Source organism: Aspergillus bombycis, assembly GCF_001792695.1.
Source record: "Aspergillus bombycis strain NRRL26010 chromosome Unknown contig00016, whole genome shotgun sequence".
Classification (NCBI taxonomy): domain Eukaryota; kingdom Fungi; phylum Ascomycota; class Eurotiomycetes; order Eurotiales; family Aspergillaceae; genus Aspergillus; species Aspergillus bombycis.
Genome location: NW_019170018.1, coordinates 329,950 through 357,492, shown reverse-complemented (window position 1 = coordinate 357,492; position 27,543 = coordinate 329,950). Strand labels below are relative to the sequence as shown.

The window sequence follows — 27,543 nt, the reverse complement described above, 5'->3', positions numbered from 1 at the left end:
GGGCTGGTAGTTGGTTGAGAATGCCCGCCACACTCTTGGTCATCAGGTTCAATGCAAGGAGTAGGCCCCATCCAACAAGAAGGCACGACTATCGTAATCAAACGAACCCATCGTTATATTTGCTCATGTTAATTTGTGGTCACTGGGTCAAATACCGCTGGAGAAAAGGCCTTGAAGGAGGAAAAAAAAAAAAAGGAAAAAAAGGAGTGTATGCGTTGGTCCGAATACTGGTACACTAGTTAAGCAGTTAACCATGGTTCTTAGGTCACTTATGTATGTTCAGCCATGTGTACTACTAGTTCGCCCGCACGGCTGGAGCACTCCAAGAAATTATTATCGATTTTTTTCTATCATTAGTTATTTTATTATTTTATTATTTGTTTATTTTTTCATTCAAAAAAAAAAAAAAAAAAAACCAAGTATGGACTGGGAACCTTGGTACCCTTAATACCTAGTGCGTCCCAAGAACATGAGCCCGGTAACCATAGACGGAGGACAAAGGGGACACGAGATGGTGAGAAACCAGTGGATTTTGTTGCTTTCATATGATTCCCAACATGTTTCTCTTTGATAGAATAACATTTCCTGATGAGTCGGATTTTCTGTGTCCGTTGGATACCCGGCCAAGGACCTCAGCTAGTAAGCAGTGTAACTTGAAGAAGTAAATTTCTTTATGAATGGAGGCTTGATACAGCAAAAGGGCTGGATGATTAATCTTCTGCAGGCCGCGATTGGTACACTTTAAACGATTATTCGTTGCCATCCACGGGCCGTCAGCCCCTCTTCTAGGGATTCGGGCATTACCCGGGTGGGCCCAGCATGTATGTCCTCCCATCTTGATAATGATCAAGTCGACTTGTGCCCCTCTGTGTATGTATTTTTGAAATCGATTGCGGCATAGAGCACTTGGGTCTCCATCCATTATTGAAGTTATACGTATCCTGTATACTACCGTACTCACCCAGGAGGACGACCAACCGGGCCTGACCCCGTACCGTCGTCTATCTGCAGGTCACGATGGAGTACGCGTGGTATCTAGTCTCACACCTGGACGTAAGTTACTACTGCAAGTAGTTCCTATCTAGGGACCGGTGCAAAGCACAGGGCACCGGCTTAGATCCTGAAAAGGGATAGCCTCAGGCCGTTCAGCCATGGTCAGATGAAACATGTGGAAGTTAGTCTCCATATCTTTGTACAGCTATTCCTTCTGTCTTAGATAAAAATGGAAAGCCAGAGATATGAAACCGCACCTAAAATAAGAATGATCAAGAACGTTTCCCTGATAAAGCATATGCGAAGGAATCGATCTCAACGATCATAGGTTAGATATGTATGTTTATCATTTCAAGCCCGGTAGGTCGTAAGTAATATTACCAGTATCTCTAGGCCACTTTCGGACAGCAACTTAATCATCCATGTAAGTCGCCAAAAAAAGAAGAAGAAGAAAAAAAAAATTAAAGAAAAGAAAAGAAAAGAGCCCAAACTGGAGACGGAAGGAATTGAAGCGGTCGGTGGAGCTCCGTCACGGCGCCTTTACCCGTCCCGGAGCACCCTTCATCCGTCATCACTCGTCACTTGCAAACTTACGCCCCTCTTCAGGCTCTAGACTCTACAGTAGTCGCTGCTGGGGTGGTCGCCGGGGTCTGGCAAACGCCCAACCCGAAGGGCTTACAGCGATTCAGGTGATCTCCATGGAACCATGAATGCTTTAGCTGCGTCTTAATGACTCCCCGTCCATGTCTATGGGTCGCTGGCGTGTTGGACAGGGCCCCACCCTGTCCGCGGACCGTTCTTCGACGGTGTTTCTTTTTCATGACCGCTACTGTAATTCTCTTTTTTACCACCTCATCTATGGAATATTATTCGTATAAACTATTATTATTATTATTATTATTATTAGTAGTAGTATTATTTTCTTGCTTACACTTATATTTCTCCAGTGCCCAGCTGGTGCTGACGCCGATGACAATGCCCACAACGTCCATTGCCCCATCTCTCCCAATCGCATCAGCTAATTTCTGCCCGGTCATCGCCTACCGATGGAATCTGGCAATTATTTCATCAATGATAATTAATTCCCGTGGTGATTATTTTTTTTTCCTGTTTGGACCAATCAAATTCGTCTATACCTGAATAAATGACTAGTGAATTGTCCGTGGTACCTCAACGAAAACGAAATTCCATAGGACAAACCGTCAAATTTCCAGGTTCCAGCATACCCAAAGACCCAGTCGACCCAAGGAATTGTCCTGTTACAACATACCTTGAGATCCATCTGCGAATCTTCCCGCCTTTCCGCTTTCCGCCAGCCGTGGAACTCCCACCCTGCATCTCGTGTATTTTGACGCGCTTGACCCAACCGTTTCCCTCCTTTGATTTGTTCTTTATTTTTTGCCTCCCGGACGGACCGGCGAGTCGGCGACCCAAAGAACCAGTCTTTTAGTATTAATATTTCCTGACTTCTTGGTCTTCATGATCTAGTTACCAAGTAGGCAGCTACTACGTAGCCAGTCGTCTAGACGAGAGTGGCAGTATTCGTATTTCATTGTAGAAATAATACCATGACTCGGATTATCAGAAATAAAAAGAAACTACAATTTAAAATTGAAAAAAAAAGGCAGTGAAGGCTTGAATACCTTCCGTCTTCGTCATTCGTCTGTTTTCGAACTATCTATGGAGTAAGAGCTGTTTGTTCCATTGCATCTCGTTCTTCCCTTCCTCGGTCACCACTTGCTCTTTTTTTTCCCTTAATTTATTTTTCGTTATTGGTGTTATTTCTCAGTGGGCTTTGCTTCTTCCCACGAAAAGAGAAAGTGTGAAAAAGAATACTTTGTAGCTCTCCTACATTTCTTCTACTTCTTCCTGTGATTCAATTACATACTAGAGGCCATTTACCTGCACTACCTTTTGGTAAGCTCCCTTAAGAAAAACTTCTTAAGACTTTCCGCTTTCCTAAGCACGCCTTTACGGAATTCCCCCTGCAGAAACTATTTACTGCCTTGACGTCCCAGTCTGTGCACACACACACACCTTTTGTTCTTATTAATTCCTTTGCAAGGAGGGGAAAAAATAGAGGAATAACAAAAAAAGGTGGAATAAATTCCAATACTATAGTGCCCCCTGCCGACAAGTTTCCAGCTCATCTCGCAACTGTGGTTCTTGTGGTGTTTGATATACTGACATAGTGCATAGCGCTACTGCCAGGCTTATAGGGATACTACTCCGATTCCTTTACTTGCTGATTCCCACTACCTAACGCTACCGCTACCTACTAGGAACTACTGCCCGAGCAGTCAGTGACTTTGCTTTTTCTAGTGGATTTGGGGGTCCCCCGTCGTTTTTATTCTCCCATCTGTTAACCCGTCCGAGTCCACTTTTACTACTATCGTATTTTCTTTTTTGTACCTCCCGACCTACTTTATACGTTGCCATCATTTGCTGAACCAGAAGGACATAAAAGGAAGCACTCAACGCTCACGTCATAACTGGAATCACTGGAAATCAGTAGATACTCTTTCGTTTTTTCCTTTTTCATTACATTTTTCACAACGATTACCATAGCTCTTTGTTCTTTTGTTTTTATTTTTTATTTATTTTTTATTATTATTTTGCCCCTTCCCTTAATCCTTTCCTGGCCCTTGCTAATTTAGCTGAATATTTCGTACCTCTCTTTTATTTTCCTTTTTTTTTTTTTTTTCTTTTTTTTTCCTCCCTCTTTTGCCTTGGTGGCTCTCCACCGCCTCTCGCCTCCCACCCCCTGTTCTGCGCTCTTATCCCGCGTTTCCTCTTCGGCTTCCTCTTCCCTCTGTGGATTAGGCCTCATCTTTCCTTATTACTTCCCCGTCTGGTTCCAGCGTGACCACGAGGCTATGCTAGCCTTGCAAATCACCCGACGGGAGCTGGAACTGTTTTGATTTGGACTGCTTTTCTGACCGGCTTGGACTCCGCATCTCTCCAATCCTGGTCGCCTTACCTTGCACTTTTTCTCACGCACCACCGCACACCACACGCACACCACACAGACACACTTGGCCTGCGTACTGCGTACATACGTACCGTACTTACATACATACACCCATACATACTTACATACGATCGGCCGTTCCGTTCCTTTACATACATACATACAAATAACCCCATACATACACCCATACATACGGACAACCATCCCTGCTCAGCCAGCAGCTTCGACCAAACAACCCGCGGGACGTGACTCGACTCTCACATCATCCTGCATTTGTTTTTCCTTTTCCCACCCCCGTCTCGTTCCGTTTCTTAAGCAGCCTTTCGCGCTCTCTCGACTACAAATGTCCAGCAACCCCCACGATTTCAGCGACCCTAATCGACAGGGACAGTATCCACCTCCTCAGTGGAACACTAGTCAACCTGAGGATAACCCTTCCGCTCATTATCCGCCGGCTTCTCAATACCCTGTATGTTTCACTCTTTTATACCACCCTGACCTTTTCTGCGCCGACGGGTTGCACTGTTTCCTCTTTGCTGCGATATATCAGCTTCCCCTTCCTTCCTCGCTGCCTCTTGGGGCCTCATCGTTCCGTCTATTTCCATCAATTCTTGCCTTTCACAATTGAGTCTGCGGTCACTGACACAGTGGTCGCATCCAGTATCCTCCGGCTTCGTACCCTCCACCGACTGCGGACCACCAATATCCTCCGCCGCCGTCACAGTATCCGCCGCCGCCAAACATGGCTGCCATTCATCCGCATGTTCAGGGCCCGCAAGACCCCTACCGCCTTCCACCGCCCCCTGGTGCTTATCGCCCCCCAGACGTTTACGCTCAACCACCTCCGCCCCAAGTGGTCTACCAAGCTGCCGCTCCACGACAGCGGACAGCTATCGCCTGTCGTTACTGCCGGAGACGGAAGGTATGCTTCTACAGTATTAGGCTATGAGCCATATTGTCCGGCTTTTGAGTAGGCAGTTGTGAGCTGACAGTGGTTATAACGGCAAATAGATTAGGTGCTCGGGATTCGAAAGTTCTCAGGATGGGCGTTGCAGTAATTGTATCCGCTTTAACCAAGAGTGCATGTTCACGCCAGTTTCCTCTCAGGCGCAAGCTTTTGTTCCTGCACATGCTGCCTACCCACACCTGAGAAACGCACAGAACCAACCACGTGGTGGTGCCCCGGTAATGCTTTATGGTGCCCACGGTCAGCCTTTACCACCCCAACAACAACCTCAAGCTCCACCGGATGCCACACTTCCTCCACCACAGGGAATGTATCAGAATCCTTATGGAAGCGCACCCCCACCTCTCTCATCTCAAGATCCTGTAAGTCCCACCTCATCCCTATTCGTCAAGTACACCCTTACTCACCGGTTCCTTTGCAAACAGCGACCTATTGGCCGTCGCAGCTCGAGCTCAGGATTCGAGTATCCCGATCCAACCAATCTGGCACCCGTAACGCCGGCAACATCTGCGCCAGGATATCAAGCACATTCTACCTCAAGTCCATACTATCCACCTCCACCTCAGCATGATCGACGTCCTTCTCCGCAGTCGGCGTACCCTTACGATAATCGTCACTCCTCATCTCCCCACAACTCACCCTATCCTCCTATGCACCCTGGTCAAAGCGCGATGACACCCCCACCCACTTCTACCCCTGGTGGCTCGTCTCGTGGTGGCCTGAATGTTCGTGACATGTTGAATCCAGGAGACAGCCAAGGTCGCTCTAGCACTGATAGTGATATGCTGAATGCCCTAAACCGGCGGGGCTTGAACCAGTAAGCCCTCCATGGCACATTCTCGATACGCCTGCAACGCGATGATGGTCTGGGTGGAAGCTGGGTTAGATGAGTAAGAGGTGGTGCGAATAGACGGGATGGAGCTGCAGATATCGGATTCAGTTTCGTTGGTGGTTGACGCGGAAGGTTGTGTGTGCTGGCCACACGGTCCTCCACACGTCATATGCAAGCATTCCTTGCCTTTGGAAGATATACGACTGTGCCGTCTGCTACGGGGAAGAAAAGAGGGGGAAACATCAAATTGAAGCAAGAGAGGTATCATGACAATACGAGAACGAAGCGTATTCCCGTTTCCTCTTGTACCGACGACGGGACGCGACAAGACAACATACGGCGACGACAGAAGATTATAACAAGTACCCGGGTGGAAGATCGACTTTGGGCTCAGACTATGGCGGTGATGAGGCCAAAAAAAAGGGTCGTTCGCAAGAAGGAAGTGGTAACGATACCTCCGGTGGAAGGGATATTTGAAGAGAAGAAGAAAAAAAAAAAAAAAAAAAAGAAAAACAACAAATATCAACATTATTTCGACTGCTACGAAGCCATGGAAACGAGATGCAAGAGTGTTATGAGCTGCACGATCTGTATAGGGAGTTGTCGGTCATCAATGACTGCCAATGAGGTAGTGCGGATTGTCAGTTTTGCGGATTCAATCGGACGGGCCTCACACTTGACAGTCGATAACTCGCAGTTCTTTTATTTATCACCTAAATTTCCCTTTGCGAAATACAACATCACGGCTTTATAAACTATCTGGGGCAACCCACTAATGGAATTTTCTTTCTGTCGTTATCTCCGTTGTGTTTTCTCTCGGACATCCAGTCTTCCATATCACTGCGTTTTTGGGTTACTTTGCGCCGTTGCAACCATTTTCGCCCTCGTTCCCGGACCACTCTGTCTGACCGAGTCGGCACCTGAGATGCCATCTATCGTGGCGTTGTTGGGTCGGATTTGACGGGCAATCTCCACAAAGAATTTTCTGGTACATCCTAGAAAGTTTATTGACCTTGTGTATGCGAACAGGTCTGGAAAAGTGGCCCAAATCAGTGAGTATGATTCAGGCAGGATTAGGAGAATGAGTGTTGTATGCACTGGACGTGGATGTCTTTCAGCGTCGACTATCACGGAACCATTCATGGTGTGGGATTTTGCTGCATTTACCTCTCGTCCTTTTCTTTTGATGGACCATTTTCAATTCTTTTCTCTAGCGGCAGTTGTTTCATCGTTCTTAGTGTTCCTATACATTTCGGGTGGCTCTCTGTTGTATTTTCATGATATGTTCCATTTCGCGGCTTGTTTGCGACTTGCTTGTTATTTGTGATCAAGGTATTTACCATTGCGAAAAAGGAGGTCATCTTTTTTTATTATTTTCCCCCGTTTTTTTTATTTCCCATCATAACCTGTTTTGTGATACTTGGGAGGCTGTCTGATCAATTTTTTTGTTTCTATCTTTTTATGACTCGCAGATTCCAATGCTTACTTGTTGATTTTGGTTTTTATATTGCATTGTGCATACTTTTTTCTTCGAATGCTACGGTTTATGAGTCTAATTTTTTTCTTATTGAATTCTAGTACAGAGTAAGTCCCTATACAGGTTAATAGTATCTTCATGCCATTAGAGTAGCATTTCCTTGTATATCATTATCCACCATATGATCCAAGGATCAAGATTGCTTGAAGTACGATCATATTATGCGAACACCACGATCTGACGGCACCTAGACTATTCTAATAATTTGCACTGCGGAGAAGCAGAAAATCACGAAGATCTCAATTGATTCATTTCTCTCTAACCTAATTTCTATCTAATTTATTGTGAGACGTTTCCTGTAAACCAAGTATGGAACATAAACGAACGGCAGGCATCCGGGGGGACTAGTAGGTTCAAGGACAGACAAGACAAATTATTTGCTTGTTTGAAGAGGCAAGACAGCGGGATAACGGAGGAGGGATATTTGTCAGGAGATTGCAATGAGACATGAGGTGTGTATTGTGATGCAGAACGAACGTTTGAAGACATAGGAGATGGCTGAATATGTAACGAATGGGTTTTTCATAGGTTTAAGGAAATAGATAAGGGCAGGAACATAGAAGGGAGAAATGGATGATACAGAAACATACACACATCGAGATACGGAAAAAAGAGACCAGACTCCATCCGGTTATTTCAAACACCCGGGTCCAAAACTGATAGATATCATGTGTGCAAACAAAACTGATCCGGATTTCCCGGTGTATAACATGGAAATTGTGAATAGGGTATTATTAGAACAAATGTTTGTGCTTCTGTACCTGTTCTTGTTGGTACATGATGTTGGGGGGTTAGGAAGAGTAAAGAGATATTAAATGGAGATATAGAAGGTGCTTGTGATTTGACTCGTTTCATTTACCTTGAGGATCCTGGTATTTATCCAGGACCTTCATCATCTGCTCCGCACGAACTGAGTCTTCCACTAGCAGGCCGCGCTGCTTCATGACCATGTCCAGGGTATCGATGACCTGGTTGAAGGATGAGACTGCGCCTCTTTCTTGCTTGAATCGGACCAGACTAAGGTTGCCTCGTCGGCCGTCTTCGAGGACGGTGTAGAACTCGGCAGAAAATGCGACAGGGCGAATCTGGCGGACTGGGCGACAGTTAGGATACTAGAATAGTGTGAATAGGTATAGTGTTGTTAACTTACAATTGGATCTGGAGACTTTCCCGTGGATTATGCCGTCGGCTTTATCGTAATGGACGTTCATACCATAGGGCTTCCATTCCCGGAGGATCTTATGCACTTCCTTTCTGCCTTTCATTTTGGAGGTGTTGAGTGCGAGGGCCTTGGTGGCAGGGGTGAACTGGAACATGCGTGCAAACCAATTCACGGGCTTTCGTGAGGCACCGGGTCTCTGGGGGAGGGTTTATCGGCGTTCACCAAGCGAGTATGTTCAATGGAGTTTCTGAGTGTGGGTGTTGTGTCTGTCATTTGAGTGTCTGGTACAGGATTGTCAGGTGATGGTCATAGGGTATTGGTTGGACGTTACTGACCTGTTGTCGGGTGCTTACGGTTACTTGCTTTACCTTTCATGAATTTTCTGAAGAAGCCTCCTTTGGTCTTTCCTCCTGGGGTCTCCGGCTGGTTGTTGGAGCTGTCTGCAAAAGGATGCACAGTAACAGTTCTGTCGACTGGGTGTAGTGGTTTCAGATTCTTGTATGCAGTTTCTGCAGGTGGTTGGTACTTGATGGGTAACCACGACCACTTCTTGTTGTCGGCATGCCGCGCTGCGTTGCGCTTCTCTGACTTTGGCGGGATTTCTGCAATAGGGTCAAGCTCACAAGGTTGACGGGGGTGGAAGGAGTTCAAGGAAGAATATCTCCAAGGTGCAAGATCTTCCTCGTTGGAGCCATCCGTAAATGGCTCTTGATTATCATCAGTAGATGGTTCTTCGCTTTTCTTGCGAATTGTTAGAGGTTGAATAGTTTCTAAGGAAGGCACAGAACTTTGAGGGACCATTCGGATAGTTCCTATGCCATTCCGGCTAAGGCAACCTGTGTTAGTGCCAGTGCTCGTTATTGCACCAGGTCGATAAGGCTTATATTTCCCTCCTCCATTGCTTTGTCGGTTATGAAGCTCTTCTGATATTTTTGGCAGGCCACCGACATCCCATGATTGTTCGCTGGGTTGTGCTGCTGGTTCATTAGCACGCTCAGGAGTGAAGAGCTGCTCACGCTGCCGGGCCTTATCTTGCTCGATGAGACGATCAAGGTGCTTGATCACAGCCACAAGGTTTCCAGGTACGCCCTCGGTGCCGTCCTGGGTGGAATGGGCAATGAGTTTGCGCCGCGTTTCAGTCAACTCTGCAGCAGTAAAGGATCTTGGCGACGGTGTCACCGGAGCTCTTGAATTGCTAGTAGCAATACGACTATGTGATACTTCAGGACTAGCCATAGACACGGATGTCGCGGGGGTCTCTGCACTCATGCATGTACTTGTTGTCGTGCAGCCTGTTGACAGTGACCCGCGATTAAAGGCCTCCTCGCAGATTTGGCTAAGTTCATGCGACACCTGGCGTGTATCATCCTTCCAGATAAAGTCAGACTCGCGCACCTTCTTCTGAGGGGCACACGCCCTCAACGCAACTCCAGGCCTTCGTACCACAGCTGGTTGGGCAGGCAACAGCGGGCTGTTTTCCCGATCAACGAAGGGGCCAGCGTCTATAGATACCAGACTATTCTCGCTCATGTCCTTCTCTGGGACATTTGTAGTGGCACCCTTCATTTTTATTGCAGTTGTTGAGCCTTGTGAACGGTTTCTCATGTGGCGGAAGCAAACATTACGCTTGTAGCTTGCAGAACGAGGCGCTGTCATACCGTTGAGTTGCCGTCGGTTGCCGGCATGTGAGGTTCTTGAGTGGAAAGACTTCAGAGAGCTCGGCTTTTTCTTGTTCTGTACAATTGCAAAAGGAGAGCTTGGAGGGCATGGAGTTTGATCTCCAAAATCTTCTTCAGATATGACGCTTGGCTCCGCAATTCTATCATAATCTTCCCTCTTGCCTGCATTGTCCAAAAGGTCCCTATGGATTGTGATATGGGTATATGCTTCTTTTTCTGACACAACATGACATGGTGAGCGGAAGGGATCATAGCTACCAACGGTTGCGCAGGATTTTGGCTCTTGAATAGTATTGTTTCTTAATTGAGCGGCTTTGCCCATGGGGACTTGTCCACGTCGTCGGGATCCTCTAGAGCGGCGATTATCCCGTTGGCTGAAGGCTTCATTTGAATCCTTGGACATGTGGTGATAGTCACTGGCTGAGTACTCAAGAGACTGGCCTGGCCAGCTCTCCAAATGCTCATCTCTAAACCTGACTAGAGCATTGTAAAACATTCTCTCGAGATTCGGTCTATTGTAGCGTTGTCAGTCAAGAAAAGCTTCTACATGGACCAATCAAACAGGAGAGCGGAGCTATATCGTAGCGAACCGAACTTACTCTGGGTCCAGTAACCTTTCAATCAAGACCTCCTTTTCCACGTCGTGCCATAATGTTTGGAGGTTCCTTAATATATCAGACTCCGACCCAAGTTCATGTCTGCTAATGCGCGGTCCACACTCCTGCACAGACCACGAAGGTGCAGGGCCTATACAAGGATTAGTCCTTACTGGGTCTAAGCCTTCGTATCTCCTCAAAAGAGGATGCTTCCAAATTTCCGCCATAGTGATCCGTTTCTCTGGCTTTTTCTGAAGGATCTTGTGAATGAGATCCGCCGCTTCATAGCTCACCTCTGGTGGAATCTCGACCTTAGCTGTTTTCACCAACTTTAATGTGCTACTTAGGTCGTGGCCATCAAAGGGCAAATAACTGGTTAGTAGTGCAAATAGGATAATACCACAGCTCCATACATCAGCCATATCGCCGCGGTAATTATCACCTCTAACGATTTCTGGGGCAGCATAATGCGGACTTCCGCATGATGTTTTAAGCCAATAACCCGCCGGTTGAAGAGCGGCCATTCCAAAGTCAGCAAGTTTCACGTTGCCCTGCGAATCCAAAAGAATATTTTCCGGCTTCAAATCTCGGTGGCAGATACCGAAGCGATGGCAGTATCCAAGGCCAGCAAGGATCTGCCGGAGCAACTTCACTGCTTCGGATTCTTTAAGTGGTCCATTTTCTGTGATGTAGTGGAACAACTCCCCACCCTCAACGTATTCGAGTACAAGATATCTGTCAGATGTCAGTGATGACATGATCAAAGCCTCAAGACCCACCTACATTTCACCTCTATTTTCCCACACATCGTACAAACGGACGACGTTTGGGTGTTCAATAAGTTTCATGATAACAACCTCCCGCTCGATACCAGATGGCATTTGCCTGACCCCTGATTTACCGCGAAGCCCTCTATTCTTGTCCATTGCTGCAATACTGACACTCTGGGTCATCGCTGCAGACGTCTTCGACACTATCTTAATTGCCGCAGATTGCCCGGTCAACTTATGCTTAGCTAGTCGCACCCGACCTGTCGTGCCTTCCCCAAGATTCTTTCCAAGTTGCCATGGTCCGATATGGGTTTTGCGCTTTCCTTGGTTTGAAATGATCGACTTCACTGACAAAGTTGAGTTCCGCTTAGATGAAGTCTTCGGGTTTGCCGTCGGCGAAAGACAGTTGTTATCCACATATCCTCTCTGTTCTGGTGGGCTAGTCACTATAGACATTGGCTGTGGCGAGCTCAGATATTGGAGGTCTCCCATTGATCCTTCCTCTTGTACCAAGCTTGGGCTGGGACAAATGTTGACTCTGTTGTTAACATCGACAAGAGGCGTTCGTACGGACTCCGGACTAAGATGTGCAGTCTTTTGTTCCATTGCCATGTAACCGCAGGCTAACACGACAGTTGGATACAATCACTGCCAGGCCACATGTGTGAAATTCTCCTCAATAAAACTGTACGTCATTAGAGAGTAATTCTAGGTCAGATCTCCAGCAATACGTAGGGCGTCTTCAGCTCACCTTGGCCAGACAGAAAGATAATCGACGCGGATTTGCGGATTACGCTTTGAGTCGCCTTTGGTTAGTTATCTCCAAGCCGAGATTCAGACACGCATCAGCGAGTGCACGGGTAGAGAGCGTGGGGTATATTGTCGACACGGGTTGGCGCCAGTATATCTTCGGACTGTTGTTGTATTCGCGATTCGGAGCGCACTTGAGAAGGATAACCGACAGTCTTCAACGCGCCAGAGTGATTTCCACTCCAAGGGTTCCAGGGAGCATACCCAATTCCCACCCACGACACGCTAGTTGGATTAGAGCATACCATGTTGAGGTCAAAGTCATTCGTGGAATGATTGTTGAAGTGTTTGTTTCCTTTGAATTCCTCAGGTCCCCCGGGCATCGGTCGATATCACCCTCTGGAATGCACTACATTAACCCTCCTATGTTTCCAGGTTTTCGAGGGTAGCACGCTTAACTCGAATTTGATTAACGTACAAAGTCTATATTGGTCAAAGTTGAACTCTAGAAGTTTCAGACGTACTCCAGCACAAGTCAGTTGTAGTATACCAGGCCATGGCGGACCAGAAAAGGTGGTAGCGGTAGTAAAAAGCCCGCGCACACCCCTTGCTCCGTGTAGCATACAGAAGTTCCCGCCAGGGATTTGCTCGTGTCATCGATCATCGGATACATTGGTCAACCCTGAGAGGCTACAGTGGCTGGTTTTGTTCCAGTCGGTCTACATTCCTCCCTTTGGGCTTTCCAGAAGTGCTGCAGATTCTCGAAGTAAAAGCATTATCTCACGAAGTGCTCAACATCTGTCCCTTTCTCTTTCTTCTGTTTCGCTTTTTTCTTTTCTTTTACGCAATACTATCCTTGATGGCAAAATATCAACATTAGGGTTGGGCAAGGGGGAGGGGAGGGGTTCTGAATCAAGGGATGGAGGGAGGACATTCAACTAGAGAGACTAGTATCCTGATACCGCGAATGAGACATTCCAGGCATGATCATCACCTGCAGATAATTTCCCAGAGATTGATGAAAGCTAAGCTCTTCTGGGCGACAAAAGAAGATGCACTCAACTGGCAGGGTAAACTAGCTTCGTACTAACAGAATGAGCCAGGGCTTAGTACGTAGTATGAATCAATACGCCAAATAGAATCGTCAGAAATTATGGAAGGTCGGTGTCATTATCGACTTGGCATGTCGCTTTCGTAAAATTGCGCAACGGTTAAGTCGAATCGTGCAATAAGAACTGGTGTGGTCGAATTTAAGCTTGTCACCAATGTTCCTCACTAATCACCACATCTTCAACATCAACATCATCGACAAACCACCTCCCTTCCCCGTTCCCATTAGTTCCTAATACCAGGTCATTGCCACTCATCATCCTTTTCTTCATCTTTCCTGTTTCTCCGTCAAAGGTCCAGTCCTCGAGGCCGTAGCAGCGCTTCCAGCGCATCCCATCTTCAACATCTTGATATTCATACCAGAACTGCACCGCAATACGGTCGTCAGTGAATGAAAACAGCTCCTTTCGAAGCCTGTAATTTGCTTCACGCTTCCATTTTGCAGTTAAGAAAGAGGTGATATTATCCGTCCCGGAGAAAAATGAAGTACGATTGCGCCAAACACAATCTGGTGTATAGGCTTGAGCGACACGTACTGGGTCTCTAGTTCACATATTGTAAGTAAAGGGCGACAGATTTCTCAGCACAGTAAGCTATACTAATGCGACCGAAACTTGAAAGGGAGTATGAAGGAGAAAGAGCGATGCAAATAAAGTGGAGGCAGATGAATTAAGCCACGAGGTGGTCGCATAACTGCGAGCAAGGGATGAAACATCAAAACCATGTCATGGTGGGATAACTATAGCCCCTCGTGCCAGCAGCATGGGATAAAATGCCATGGAATCCCTACATTTAAGACCAAGCACGAAGGGCCAGAGGGATGATTGTTGGAGCTCAGAACAGAGCATACTTACTGGGTATTCCACAAATTCTGTGCTGCTTTGACCTTCTTTCTCGCCGACTCCTCGGTAAACGGTGGTTTGATGTCAGCCATATTGATCCAACGCACGACCTCAACAGCGTATAATTCCTTTCTCGGCAGTGTGTGCGTACATCAGATTGAGTCACAGTAAGGCGTTAGTAAGTAATGTGGGACATGTATATAAGCCTTGTCACGTGTCAGCCTTATGCAAGTTATCTTTTTAGTCTTATCTTATGTAGGCACGTTCAATTAAAGCTATGGGGTTGCACTTTGACACCTTTCGGCCGATACATAGAGTTCGGGGTTTGAAGCGTAGTTGACATCAGAACCACGCTTTTCTGAACCCACTACGGGATTTTACTAAGAACATCAGGTTCACATACGAAGTACAAAGTACAAGGTAAATACACAATACATGGAGAACATATTCTGTTTATGGAGTTATCTTTGCCACATGACATCATAATAGGCTTTATGTATCTGCAAGAGCTACCAGAGCAGCAGCACTAGGCTCTCGAAACCCTACACTTCTTTGACTTATATGCAGCTACACATCCTTTTAATAATTTGTGTACATAGAGGTAGAAAATTCCATTGACCTGGATTATAGGTACTCGCTTCTGCGAGGTAAACCATAGAGCACATATACCAAGATTCAACTAGCTCTTGATACTATGTCGCAGCAGTGCGTACCAGCCTACCAGACTAGTGTCCCGTAAACCACCACCTTGGATTTAAGAAAAAACAAATGCTTGTTATATATATGTAACTATATAATACTGCCATGGTATCAGAGCTTTGTTTGCATCCCTTGTGAGTCGGTATCTGTATTGGGATGGTACATATCTATCTACCTTTATATATATCTGTATTTACGTATCCGCGAACTGCAACGGCCTCCGAGATTTTAGTTACGGAGAATCAAAGATATATTAACAATACCTTCACCCTGTAAGACGCTAAATTGCTAGTAGCGTACCATATGAATGTTACGTATAAGCAAATATACTCCGTATCTGATCTTCACGCAAACCCACACCCCATGAAAAGATACAGCCTTACCAGGATGTGGCCATTCCCCGGCCCCCCCTTAGACAGTTCCTGGTGCGGTTAGTAATCTTCAAAGTCGCCGAATCATTAACAAACTATTGGCTCAGCGTGTCCGGATAAGGGAAGCGTATTGCTTCTAGAACCTTGTTGATGTGTAATCGGGAACCAGGCTAGATAACTATCCTTTGCCCCAACTAGACCTATTCCTTATGTAAGCCCTGGCAGCTGCTGGAGTCATGAAAGGGTACCTGAATTTCGGAATTTGTACAGATTGGTGCTTCAAGGCGGCGAATAACCGACTTCTTCCAAACTGAGCTTTCCCCTGATGGAACTTCTACGAGTAGATGCACAAATCTTATCAGATCTTTCTATCTCCGTATGGTTCCCGTCTCTCGGATGCTCGCTCCGAAGTTGCTCAGGTCCGAGTGGCAAGATAGTCGAACTTAGTTTACTAGGTACCAATCTTACTTTTGACCTGGTTTTTCATGAACCAGGAAAAGAGAAACCGAATCTTTCATGACATAGCACTTTTGTCTTTATTTAAAAAAATTCAAATCAAAGTAAAGCTCCGCCACTGTCTGTAAATGCGTCAGTCACGTGGAAACGAGGGGCAGACAGTAGGCGGTGAAAGTCGGAGATATCAAGGTCCCTTTTTTTTTTTTTCTTTTGGGCCACCCGGAGTACAATAGCCGTCTCGGAACAAACACGCCAGAGAGCAATTAGATAAGGAAAAAGGCTACCGAAGTGGTTGCTATGCATTCGGGGTATAGCCGTGATTGGCTCAAAATTGGCCTACTAGATCCACCTTCCTCGCCATTGGGACACAAACAATCCTCATCTCAAGTTTCCATAACGCCATCATTGAGGGTATGGAATGGAGGCACAGTAAGGATTAAGTAAGGTACATTGCATAAAGGATGGCAATTCACTTTCTCTGTACTGGAGTTCCGGGATGACTTCACTGGGCAAGTGAAAAAGATTCGTCGGATCAATACGTACCTTGGTAACCATGAGTAAAGGATAGTGGGGGGCACGGCGGGGCATTTCAGTCTCGGGCGGTCTTCTTGATAATACAGCAAACCTAAGCCCTCCAATCGAAAGGATTCGGTATCTTTCTGGTTTGGGTCACCTTAGGTGTGCCTCGTACGGCCCGTGGGACGCGATCTCCGAAAGGGAATCATCTATATATTAATGCTCCTGCCCCTCGCTCCTCTCTTCTTCTGACTTTCCGCATCACCCACATCCCATAAATAAACACCCTTCCCCATCCACAACCACTTATCTTTTTAACTTTCAAACACAATCTCACATACCAATTCAATCAAAATGTCTGGAATCAAGGCCGGTGACAGCTTCCCCTCCGACGTTGTCTTCTCGTAAGTTCCTAATCACACCCTTTGAACCTTGTTGTATTAATACTAATATTCTACCAAAGCTACATCCCCTACACCCCCGAGGCTCAGGAGTTCAACGCTTGCGGTATCCCCATCAACTACAACGCCTCCAAGGAGTGGGCCGACAAGAAGGTCATCCTCTTCGCTCTTCCCGGTGCCTTCACCCCCGTCTGCTCTGCTCGCCACGTCCCCGAGTACCAGGAGAGACTCCCTGAGATCCGTGAGAAGGGTGTCGACGTTGTTGCTGTCCTTGCTTACAACGATGCCTACGTCATGAGCGCCTGGGCCAAGGCCAACAATGTCAAGAACGACGACATCGTATGTTCATTACCTACATCACATCTAGCTGCTGGGTTCCTTTGCTGACTGGCTTTATAGCTCTTCCTTTCCGACCCTGAGGCTAAGTTCTCCAAGAGCCTCGGCTGGGCCGATGAGGAGGGCCGCACCAAGCGCTACGCCATCGTCATTGACCACGGCAAGGTCACCTACGCTGCTCTTGAGCCCGCCAAGAACCACCTCGAGGTAAGTTTCCATCTACTGCAATCTCTTGGACTGTTTAATTGAACACATGCTCACTGTCATCGCAGTTCTCGCGCGCTGAGACCGTCATCAAGAACCTCTAAATACATCAACAGGCACAAGGACTATGACGTGGGACTACTAGAGGATGCTGGCGTTTCAGCAGTGGGGTTAATGTTTTAAAAATAGACAGCCCACTTTAGAGATACAATAAATAACGAAGCTATGAAATCGTGAACATTCCTCCTTTGTTCGTAGTATGATGTCGATCAATAACCTTATATCGCGTAGTATGAATTAGCTCTGTTAGCCCGGTCTCCAAAGATCTATGCTAAATGTATGAATTTCCGGAGTAAATTAACCATGACTAATTAATTCTCTTTGAAATAGAAAAACCCATGGAGGAGGTGGTGAGATTTTGGTTATCAATATCTAATTTAGGCAGGCACCAAGCCCATAAAGCCAAGGGCAGTAATTGTTATCCGGCGAAGGTCGTTGATGTCCTAGTCCAGTGATCCCTGGCAACCCGGGCCCAGTAAAAGGCGTCACGAGACGAAGATCTTTTCCGGGGTACTACTGAGCTGGGATGGTATAGTGAATATGACCTATGCTTGATTAGGTACAATAGAAGGGACTGTGTGTGTGTGTGTGTGTGTGAAGGGGTTCGACTAGAGTACCTTTGAGTCTTTGAAGATCGGCATCGCCATTTCGATCCAAACCATAGAGCTCTGCTTTGCCTCGGACCAATATTTTGCCATTTCAACAATAGTGGCTCACCAATATCCCCAGTTCCACTCACTCCAACCGGCTTCAACGGCAAATTTGGCATACGTACAGCGTCTGATCGTAGAGAAAAGCCTGGCTCCTTACGGGAGCCTATGTACGCGCCCTTGAAACGTTGAAGGCTGTGGATACCAGCAACAGCGTCGTACACACAAATCAGATAAGATATACTGACTCACCGGGCCCAAATGTATGTCATGTCATTTCTAGTCAGTTGTCCAGGTGAAATCCATTTATAAAGCTGATTGTGCCATCACTTTTGATGACAGTCATGGATTTCTTCTGGCATGACACGAACTCAAAAGACTTTTTTGACTGAATTGTAATATTTCCTAAAATAAGAAGATTAGTTTAAGCTTAAGTGGGTGTAGATTTGAGTATAGTGTTCTTATTACCGACAAGGTCTCTCGATAATGTTATTAAGGTGATAACAATCTCCTAGTTTTGGGGACCGTCTGTATAAACAAGCTCTCTGAATGACTTCGTTTCTTTGATCAAGTGGACAACATGGGCCTGGAAGTCAAGCACTGTAGGGAGCTGTGTAGCTGAGCTTGTAAGCTCATGTGCTTGTTGGCTGACAGCTTCGAAAAGAAGGATTAGGCAGTCGGTGATTTTTGATAAATATTGCTACGGGGAGGCAGCAGAGGAATCTTCGTGAATAAATTTGCGCGGTGCCACATCTAAGGAGGACATATTCACCCCGTATATCCATTTATAGTGCACTTCCGCCTTTTTATTACCAGGCACAAAGAAAGATATTCCCATAGGTTGGATATTAACTAATTACATAGTATGCGGTGTCACAGTTGCGGGCAACTACCCTTTCAGGAAAGAACGGAGGAAGGATCTAATTAAAGGAGCAGACCAGCTAGTTTTAGGCAGACAAGAATCAAGTATCTTTTGTTCCTCTGAAAAGACTCTGTTTGAAGCAATAGACCTTACTGTATTATCGCATCCTGACTTCCCCACACGTTGGCTGCGATACGGTGGCCCCGGCCTATGCTCTTTTACTAAAAGCAGGCTAGCCGTCTATCATTGGCGTGTGACGCGCTAAAGCTTTCCGAGCACCGCTTTCCTACAGGTATTAAATGTACATTAAATTTTAATTCCAGACCACATTTAACGCCACCATTTCAACGGTCAGACTTGGTTTTCCTTTATTATCATACACCTTCCTTAACTATAACCTGCCCGCTTCCTAACGTCTCCATTGGCCAGAATGGCCCTCAACCCTGCTGCGAAGCGCAAGTCCACCTATCCAGGAGCACAAAATGGCTCCGCAGCAGCTCGGAAGCGTGCCAAAACGTTCGATGCACGCACACTTGCTGCGCAGTCAGCCGAATCTGCCCTTTCTGCTTCCGGAGAACTCGATGTTGCTGCGTATCTTGAAGCTCGTGAATTCGAAATTCGTGCCCTAGAGTCGGGCATGCAGCGATCGAAGGCTGCCCTGACGAGTCGCGCGTTTCAGCAAGTACCTCGATCGTTGAGGAGGAGAACGGCCAGCCACAATGTGAAGAGGGTGCCAAGTAGGTTGAGGGCAAGGGCGAAGAGAGAGGTACGCTAGAAATACATCTGATTGTTTTACGAACTGGATTGTCCCAGTGAGCGCTCAGACTAAGCCATGTGGAAAATCTTGCTAAACAACCTGCGACTTGAATAGATGATGGAAGATAACACACCAACTGTGACCGCACGTCGGAGGAAACCAACAGAGGCCATGCGCGTCCGTCTCGAAACCGCTAGACGTCTCCAAAACCTCAATTCCAAGACCAAAGCTAAGAGAGCTCATTCGAAAGCTAGGCGTGATAAAGAGAACCAGAAGTCACTGGAAGAGGCGGGTAGTCACTTCTTTGATATTGCCCCGCGTGTCCCTAAAATCAAGAAAAATAAGCTCTCACGCCCACATCCGCCAGAGTCCAAATTCAAAAAGCGGCAAAGATGCAAGACATGGCTCCCTACGCACATGTTTCATGCAAAGCGAGCCCACATGACTACGTCTGAGAATCCTCTGTGGCGATTCGCCATTCCTTTGTCCCCGACCGAGAAGAGTTACCGACCGTCTCATCGGGCGAGGGGCGCTAGGGGCGCTGTGGTTTGGGATATGAGCTATATGTCCACCATTCAGCTGGAGGGAACGGAAGGCGCACTAGAATGTACTCTGAGAGCTGTCGGCGTTGACGGGAATGAAGTATGGGGCCCAAAGGGCAAAAAATGGAAAGCCGGAACAAGAACTTTGCAAGTGTGGACTTATGGGCGCGATGGGCCACGGAGACCTATTGCGCCAGTCACTTTGATTCGATGTGCTGAGGAAAAGCCGGGGGACGTTGAAATGTTGGATGCGGATAGTGCCAAATCTGCGGAGAACAAAAACTCCATAAAAGACAAGAAGAAAATTTTTATCAGAGTACACCCGTCTGCGTTCTTACAATTGTGGAATGAGCTCCTCGAGGTTTCGAAGAGACAGAACCCTCCCGTGATGGTTGAAGATCTTCGTTTCGAAATTGGCAGCATTGATATCACAGGTCCGGGCTCCACTGAAGCTCTGTTAGCGGTGCTGAGGCCGGTCGAGTTGGATGAGAGCGATAAACCATCGAACACCCCCGAATTTACGTGGAACTCTTTACTGGGCGTCTCGAATCCTTCATCTCTCCCACAAAACGCCCTTCTTGCATTTTCCATATCTGATCCTCGTCTCCGTTTCCCGCATAAGACAATGAGACCCCCTTCCTCTGAGAAGGACATGCAAGACCTGGCCATGACTTTGTCATCCTGGGCACCTGATCGTACGCAAACAACACCTTCTATTTTCGACCGTCGCGCACGCTTGGCTGCCATCCGCCAACTGCCCAGCCAAAAAGCCATCAATCGGCGACGAACTGAAGCTGGACCTGGTCGCCTTCCGACTCCTCGAGATACTGACCCGCAGATCCCGGTGATGCTCCTTGCAACTCGACCCAGAGCTCAAACGAAGGGTAACAATGCTCCAGGTAGCTGGACTGTACTTCTCCCTTGGAAGTGCGTTCTTCCGGTGTGGTATGCGTTGATGTATTATACCCTCTCAAGTGGTGGAAACCCGAGACTTGGTGGATTAAAAGAGCAGCAACAGCTCGCTTTTGAAGCAGGAGAACCTTGGTTCCCTGGTGATTTCCCTGGCACACGCGCTGGGTGGGAATGGGGCTCGCGTGACCAAGAACAGTCAAAGAAGGAATGGGAACGACGGCCTAAGGGGCGGAGAGTTGAATTCGACAGTATTGACTTGGGAACTGACCAGAAAGGCGAGATTGGCCGGGGTTGGGCATGTGATTGGGAGAGACTGATCCAGGGTGTTGGAGCTCTTGGCACCAGCGATCACAGTGAAAAGCATAAGAAACTGAAGACTGAGGGCGAAAATGTTACACGACACGATGGCGAGAACGAAAAAACCTCTGCAGATGGTCTTCCGCTCGGTATACACCACCTACAGCCCGCCGAAGCCGACCGTGCACTCAGAGACCAGAATTCGAGTGTTGACAACTCGGCTCTTGTGACTGTAAGGATTTCCTTATTCAATCGAGGCACCCCTACTCCGCGAGCTCGAGTCTACCGTCTACCTACCACCAACCAAGAACTTCGTCAGAAATGGCTTTCTTTTGCATCAGCTAAACCGGCTGGTGTTAAGTCACCTGCCCGAGAACCTTCCAGCACTAGTTCAGACCCCCAAGCGCGCCTCGCTGCAGCTCTTCTATCAGCCCAAATCGATACAGATATTCACCAGGAGCATTTGCCCCTTCCGCCGGAAGAAGATCTCATCGGTTTTATAACAACAGGGAATTTCAATCTCTCTGCTGGTAAGAGCACAGGAGTTGGTTCGATACAGATGTCGAAGGTCACTCCAGCTGCTCTCGGAAAGTGCAAGGCTCGAGAAAGAACCATGTGCATCATTCGGGGAGCGGGCGAGAGGGTAGGAAGGCTGGGTTATTGGGAGGTTGCTTGAACGCATGTACTGTGTAGGTATTGAAAGCTAGCTCACGATTATACGATGCCCAGAATTCTCTTCCTTGTTCGGACTTCATCTCAGACGTAGAATTAACTACGTGTTATGTCCATATTGCTCCTACAGGGCGTTAACGAAATGAGAGACTGCCAATATATATTGATAGACACTTAGTTGGCGGTTTCAAATGTTTCAAATAGACACGGGATGCACAGTTCCATGAAATGACAAAACCATCTTAAAATATCCACTAAAACCACGAGTATCCTCGATAAAGCGGCCAAAAATTCCACGCAAGTAATAGTCACAGCCTGAGCCTAATTCCGGTACATACAGGAACATATACACAACATAACACGAGAGATCTGAGGAATCTATTGTCAAGTAACACACATAGTTTTTCACTTCATCATCTAACCAACAACCCGGTCCACAAACGCTTCCTCAAGCTTGGCAACCTCCTTCTTGAACGCATTAACCTCCTGCCAGCAGTCCAAAGGCCGGCGGTCGTTTAAGCGCAAGCAGCTCACGACATTTGACTTGGCCTTCTCAACGCTCTCATCGATCTCAACCAACTTTCTCCGGCCCTCAAGCTTAGCACGCAGTTCCTCGATTTCGGTGTTCACCGAGTCACGGGACACATCACGGTTGATGGGCTGCGCATCGGGGACAGGGGCAGGAGTGTATTCGCGGCCTGCGAAGGGGATCCGGGGAGCATCCAGGTCCAGCGAGCCAGCGGGGTAGCTGACGTTTGGTGTGGAAGAGAACGACGAGGGAGCGCTGTCTTTGGATTCCGCAACGCGCTTCTCGATCTCAGCAAGGGTCTGCTGCTCGCGTTGACGGAGACGTTCGAGCTCTTGAGCTACGCGGGCCTGAATCTGGAGTTCGATGCTCTTTGCGCGGGAGGAGTCCGTCTATTCTGGTTAGTTTTGGCTGCCAATTGGTTGTTTTTCGGTAATTCTTCTGAAAGTGTTTGGCGGATATATACGTACCTCGGTGTTGGATTGGAGGTTGTCGACAAGGTTAGATGAGAACTGGACGGGGCCACCGCTATAAAAACCAACAGTGTTAGCTTACTCGATTGAAGGCCGCATTGTATCGGGGGCAAATGTGTCTGTCCCTCGCCCTCTTCAAATCTACCCATTATCCGGCGTGAGGTGTCCTGCCTCATTTCATGTACGAATAATGCCCGTCTCTTCCTTACTTCATACCCGGGACTGGCGAAATGTCCACCCCAAAAGCAATTGACCGACAGTACAGACGTAAACATACCTCGAAAAAACATGTTTCGAGCCCGCCGAAGCGTCAGGCTTGGAGCTACCGGCGCCCATTATGTGTTTAATTAATGGAAATTGATCCCTTCCCTTGGATCTTTAGAAAGGAAGACAGATTTAGTCCTTTTCGGTGCCTGAGTAAAGCTCCGATTTTAACACCGTGAAGACAGCGGAGACAGCAGGGCCTGGGCAATTCCAAGGTCGTCAGAGGAGTTCGCATATCGCCGTTTCAACGCAGCAGCCGACTTCCGCCGGTGTAAATCACGTGACGCTTAGTCATTTGTTGTTCGCGCACGGAAGTAGTATGGAGTCAAGTGATGTATGCTCTTTTGTCTTTCTCTTGTTCTTTTCCTCCGCTGGCCCTATTTCTAGTTCCTTTGCGTTTTAGTATTGATCTAGACCTGATATAATTACATGGTGGCTGCTGTTCAACGCGTCTCTATTGGCCTGTTCGAGTCGTAATGTAACCCTGTACTGTGATCGAGATTTGTAACCATTGTTGTCGTGTTGGCTGTTCTCGTACGGAGTAGCCAAAGGAGATATCGGTAGTGGTACTTAGTAGTTGGTAACTTAAAGCCCCAGAGAATCCAAATCAAGGACTAGTGTGTTCTAGGATCAGGCTATAAAGGGTAGCGTGATCAAGGTTGGCACCAGTGGCTGAAATACGTATTTCTGATAAGTGAACATAGGGCAGATGATTTGATCCCCCGTGTATACAAAGTGTCAAACAAAGAGTATATGATTTCTCAGTTGTGTACCCTTCAGAGAGGCACAATTACTGAGAAGGGAGGAGTTACTCGACACTCATGGAATAAGGAATCGGCGTAACTTTGTCAGGCTCTTCCCCACCTTCTGTCACCTAACCATCATGCAGGTCAGCCTCTAAATGTCACCCCAGACTACTCCATACGGAGCACGCTCACATCGGAGGTGATAAGGCCATTCTTGTACTATACTATACTTCGGCGGTAGTGTTCTCCTCGTCTATTGCACCACCAATAAAGATCATTCCTTTCCTTCCGTGTCTTCCCCGTGTCTACACGCCGTCCTAACCATTGTTTCTCACCGGTAAAACCCCCCACACAGTTTCATAGCGTCATGGAATGGGTTCGCTACCACCAAGGCTTCCATTTGCATCCACGCCATGCAATGCTAAGACAGATCTATTGGGGCCCGAAACATTCGGGAAAATATGCAATAATTCTAGGGTCTCAGCGAAGAGAAGCGCCGGCGAACCCGGAAACCCCATTGGTTCAACATCTTTAGATCCAAATCTGGCCCACTGACTGACCTCATCGACCCCTCTTCGTCACTTCCCTACGTATGCGCCCTCAATATTATCGCTTGGATACCATGCAACCTATATAATTCCAGGAAATATTTTTTTTCCCCTTCTGTTCCCCCCCGCCATATTTTCTACCCCTCCACACCTCCTCGTGTTGTTCCCTCCTATACCTCACTTCCTGCTATCCTTCTACTTATCCTTCTATCAACATTCTTTTTTTAAACACTCTAATCCCCCCCCACTATCCTACTTCCGTTTCCTCCCGCTTCCCACAATGTCATCCGCCTTGTTGGACGAGGCTGCGCGGATTGCCCGCCAGTTCGACTTCCCCGCCGAGGGGGTCCAACGCGGGGTGAAAGAGTACATCCGGGAGATGAATGAAGGACTGAGCCAGGAGGGCACAACTCTGAGCCAAATCCCGACGTTCGTTACCTCCGTGCCAAATGGCACAGAGAAGGTATATTTTTCGAACCTGTTTATTACATCACAATTGCATGTCTGACTTTGTTGTGACAGGGACTGTACCTAGCCGTAGATCTTGGCGGTACCAACTTTCGCGTGTGCTCAGTAGATCTACACGGCGACAATACCTTTTCTCTTACACAGTCTAAAATCATGATCCCTCGTGAATTGATGGCTTCCGGCACCTCCAAGGATCTCTTCACCTTTTTGGCTCGCCAGATCGAAGCTTTCCTGCGCATCCACCACAACGAACATTTTGAAGCCCATCTCCAACGTCGACGTGAAGGAAAGGGTGAAGAGGAATTGTTTGATTTGGGCTTCACTTTTAGTTTCCCCGTGCGCCAGGTCGGCATCAACAAGGGAACCCTCATTCGCTGGACGAAGGGCTTCAACATTCCCGACGCCGTCGGCCATGATGTCTGCGCGCTATTGCAAAGTGCGCTCGATGCTCTGGAGCTCCCCGTGCGCGTGGCCGCTCTTGTCAATGACACAGTTGGAACCTTGATGGCCCGTTCATACACCTCCCCTGGTGAGACTGGAACCTTCCTTGGTGCCATCTTCGGCACGGGTACCAACGGCGCCTACGTTGAGAAGCTCGACAAGATCTCTAAGATGGCTACTATCGAACATTCCGACTACGATAAGACAACGGGTGAAATGATCATCAATGCTGAATGGGGTAGCTTTGATAACCACCTGAGTGTTTTGCCCAACACCGTCTACGACCAGCAGCTGGATGAGGAGAGCAACAACCCTGGCATCCAGATGTTCGAGAAGCGAGTTTCTGGAATGTTCCTCGGTGAGATTCTGCGCCGTGTCCTGATTGATCTGCACCGCAATGAATCTCTGGGTCTATTCAAGCCCAGCGCCTCGTCGGATGTTATTGTTCCAGAAAACTCTACGCTCTTCCGTCAATGGGGCCTTGACACCAGCCTCCTGAGCTTGGTTGAAGCTGACAACAGCGAGAGCATGGAGCCTACCAAGACGGCATTGAAGGACCACTTGAAGATCGAACGGGCCAGCACCACGGACTGCAAGGCTGTCAAGGCAATCGTGCATGCTATTGGTAAGCGCGCTGCTCGTCTGAGCGCCGTGCCTCTTGCTGCCATCCTAATCGCCACCAAGAAACTCGAGACCAATGATCTGGTGGACGTTGGTGTCGACGGAAGCTTGGTCGAATTCTACCCTAACTTTGAGGGATACATGCGTGACGCCTTGCGTGAGGTGCCCGAGGTAGGCATTGCCGGCGATAAGAAGGTGCGCATTGGTATCTCGAAGGATGGTAGTGGTGTTGGTGCGGCTTTGATTGCCCTGGTGGCTAGCAAGGAAGAAGCCAGGAGGAAGGCCCAGTAGCGGTCTATGACTTAACACTTTGCGACGATCTCAACTTTATTCCCCCTTTTTTATGGTTCATTTTGAATGGATGACCTCGGACTGTCGGTGAAGACTACTTTATCTTCACCTTCCCTAGCTGCTTTTCACGCGGCGAAGGCCATGTGCTCGAATTTGCAGGGACGGCTTACTGTGAAAGGACCTGGAGTTAGTGAGAGTGGCTGGGAAGGAGGGTGTAACAATATTCTTTTTTTTTTTCTTTTTCTTTCATGGCGTTAATTAGCATTCTCATGGAACGGATGATATGTTGCAATTAAAAAAAATCCTACTCTTGAAACACATTTCAACAGCATTCTTATTAGTGTAAGAGCAGTATTGATGTATCAGAGCCTTGACCGAACCCCGGGGGTTACTTTAATTAGCCGATCAATACAGACCATCCATTCTCTACCAATAGACTAATGATATAAACCCAGGGCTCCATCAAAGTACCCGCTCGTCACGGTACCTGACATTAGAGTTTCATCCATGAGCCCATAAGGTTGATACTAGTAGTAGATTCGCTCCCACTATGGTAGATGGTTCTCTTGTGAATGGCCAAGGAATCTTTTCCCTTCCTTTTATTGGTCAGACTAGGCCGAACTGCAGCCCAGATGCAGAAAATCCTAAGCGACAAGTACCATACTAGGAGACTCCAGGTATTCACCTACTGCAAAGACAGCCAGTCCACTTTACAAAGACTTGCGGATCATTCATCTTATTTAAAATGCCCAGCGGCAGGGACCAAGGCTGGTCCGTCTGTAGTCTAGACCGTGCCACTTTCTTTGTTGTTTTTAGGACTCCATAGTTCATTATACCAGGGTTCCGTGGCAATATAGGAAGCGAATATGGATCGGATGCCAGCTTGAGAGACACCTCATGACTATTTCAGGATAGAGCAAGGACAGCTGAGCGGACAGCTGACATTCTAGCATATTCTCTAGATCACGATTGTATGCCCTGGGCCTTCGGGGCTTCGGGAGGGAAAGATCCCGTCCATGCTGGCAGGCTCCTTTGATGTAGTACAGAACGACCCAAGATGGAAATCCAGTCTGCTGCTGCGGAGGTTCATTGTCACTTCACCGATTGGGTGGTTCTGGCATCGTCACCGTGCCAGCAATGAATCAGTGATCAGTCTTATATCGCCAAGGCAACCTAGCAGGCAAAGTTAATCCTCATCAGTAAGAAAGAAGACCCCTTCTT

At 47.4% G+C, this 27,543-nt stretch overlaps 7 protein-coding genes across 7 annotated transcripts; 4 read left to right on the top strand and 3 right to left on the bottom strand.

Annotated features, from left to right (window-relative positions):
• Positions 1 to 4,307: 4,307 nt before the first annotated feature.
• ABOM_003475 (C6 zinc finger domain protein) lies at positions 4,308 to 5,752 on the top strand (the record flags this gene model as incomplete). The annotated part of the gene is made up of 3 exons (XM_022530605.1): positions 4,308 to 4,433; positions 4,626 to 4,886; positions 4,976 to 5,752. The coding sequence occupies 3 exons, from the start codon at positions 4,308 to 4,310 to the stop codon at positions 5,750 to 5,752; spliced, it is 1,164 nt and encodes a 387-aa protein (XP_022392045.1).
• A 2,399-nt stretch (positions 5,753 to 8,151) lies between these two features.
• On the bottom strand, positions 8,152 to 12,113 carry ABOM_003474 (serine/threonine-protein kinase; the record flags this gene model as incomplete). The annotated part of the gene is made up of 6 exons (XM_022530604.1): positions 8,152 to 8,393; positions 8,451 to 8,607; positions 8,685 to 8,743; positions 8,798 to 10,653; positions 10,741 to 11,472; positions 11,521 to 12,113. The coding sequence occupies 6 exons, from the start codon at positions 12,111 to 12,113 to the stop codon at positions 8,152 to 8,154; spliced, it is 3,639 nt and encodes a 1,212-aa protein (XP_022392046.1).
• A 1,403-nt stretch (positions 12,114 to 13,516) lies between these two features.
• ABOM_003473 (nuclear transport factor 2 family protein) lies at positions 13,517 to 14,301 on the bottom strand (the record flags this gene model as incomplete). Its single annotated transcript, XM_022530603.1, has 2 exons — positions 13,517 to 13,910; positions 14,222 to 14,301. The coding sequence occupies 2 exons, from the start codon at positions 14,299 to 14,301 to the stop codon at positions 13,517 to 13,519; spliced, it is 474 nt and encodes a 157-aa protein (XP_022392047.1).
• Positions 14,302 to 16,605: 2,304 nt separating this feature from the next.
• On the top strand, positions 16,606 to 17,296 carry ABOM_003472 (peroxiredoxin family protein; the record flags this gene model as incomplete). Its single annotated transcript, XM_022530602.1, has 4 exons — positions 16,606 to 16,655; positions 16,715 to 16,991; positions 17,052 to 17,195; positions 17,261 to 17,296. 4 exons carry the CDS (start codon positions 16,606 to 16,608, stop codon positions 17,294 to 17,296), a joined length of 507 nt encoding a protein of 168 aa, XP_022392048.1.
• Positions 17,297 to 19,194: 1,898 nt separating this feature from the next.
• On the top strand, positions 19,195 to 21,948 carry ABOM_003471 (ribonuclease P/MRP protein subunit POP1; the record flags this gene model as incomplete). The annotated part of the gene is made up of 2 exons (XM_022530601.1): positions 19,195 to 19,530; positions 19,636 to 21,948. The coding sequence occupies 2 exons, from the start codon at positions 19,195 to 19,197 to the stop codon at positions 21,946 to 21,948; spliced, it is 2,649 nt and encodes an 882-aa protein (XP_022392049.1).
• A 413-nt stretch (positions 21,949 to 22,361) lies between these two features.
• On the bottom strand, positions 22,362 to 23,279 carry ABOM_003470 (Mic19 family protein; the record flags this gene model as incomplete). The annotated part of the gene is made up of 3 exons (XM_022530600.1): positions 22,362 to 22,862; positions 22,941 to 22,998; positions 23,221 to 23,279. 3 exons carry the CDS (start codon positions 23,277 to 23,279, stop codon positions 22,362 to 22,364), a joined length of 618 nt encoding a protein of 205 aa, XP_022392060.1.
• A 1,502-nt stretch (positions 23,280 to 24,781) lies between these two features.
• glkA (glucokinase glkA) lies at positions 24,782 to 26,322 on the top strand (the record flags this gene model as incomplete). The annotated part of the gene is made up of 2 exons (XM_022530599.1): positions 24,782 to 24,964; positions 25,024 to 26,322. 2 exons carry the CDS (start codon positions 24,782 to 24,784, stop codon positions 26,320 to 26,322), a joined length of 1,482 nt encoding a protein of 493 aa, XP_022392116.1.
• Between the last annotated feature and the right edge of the window lie 1,221 nt (positions 26,323 to 27,543).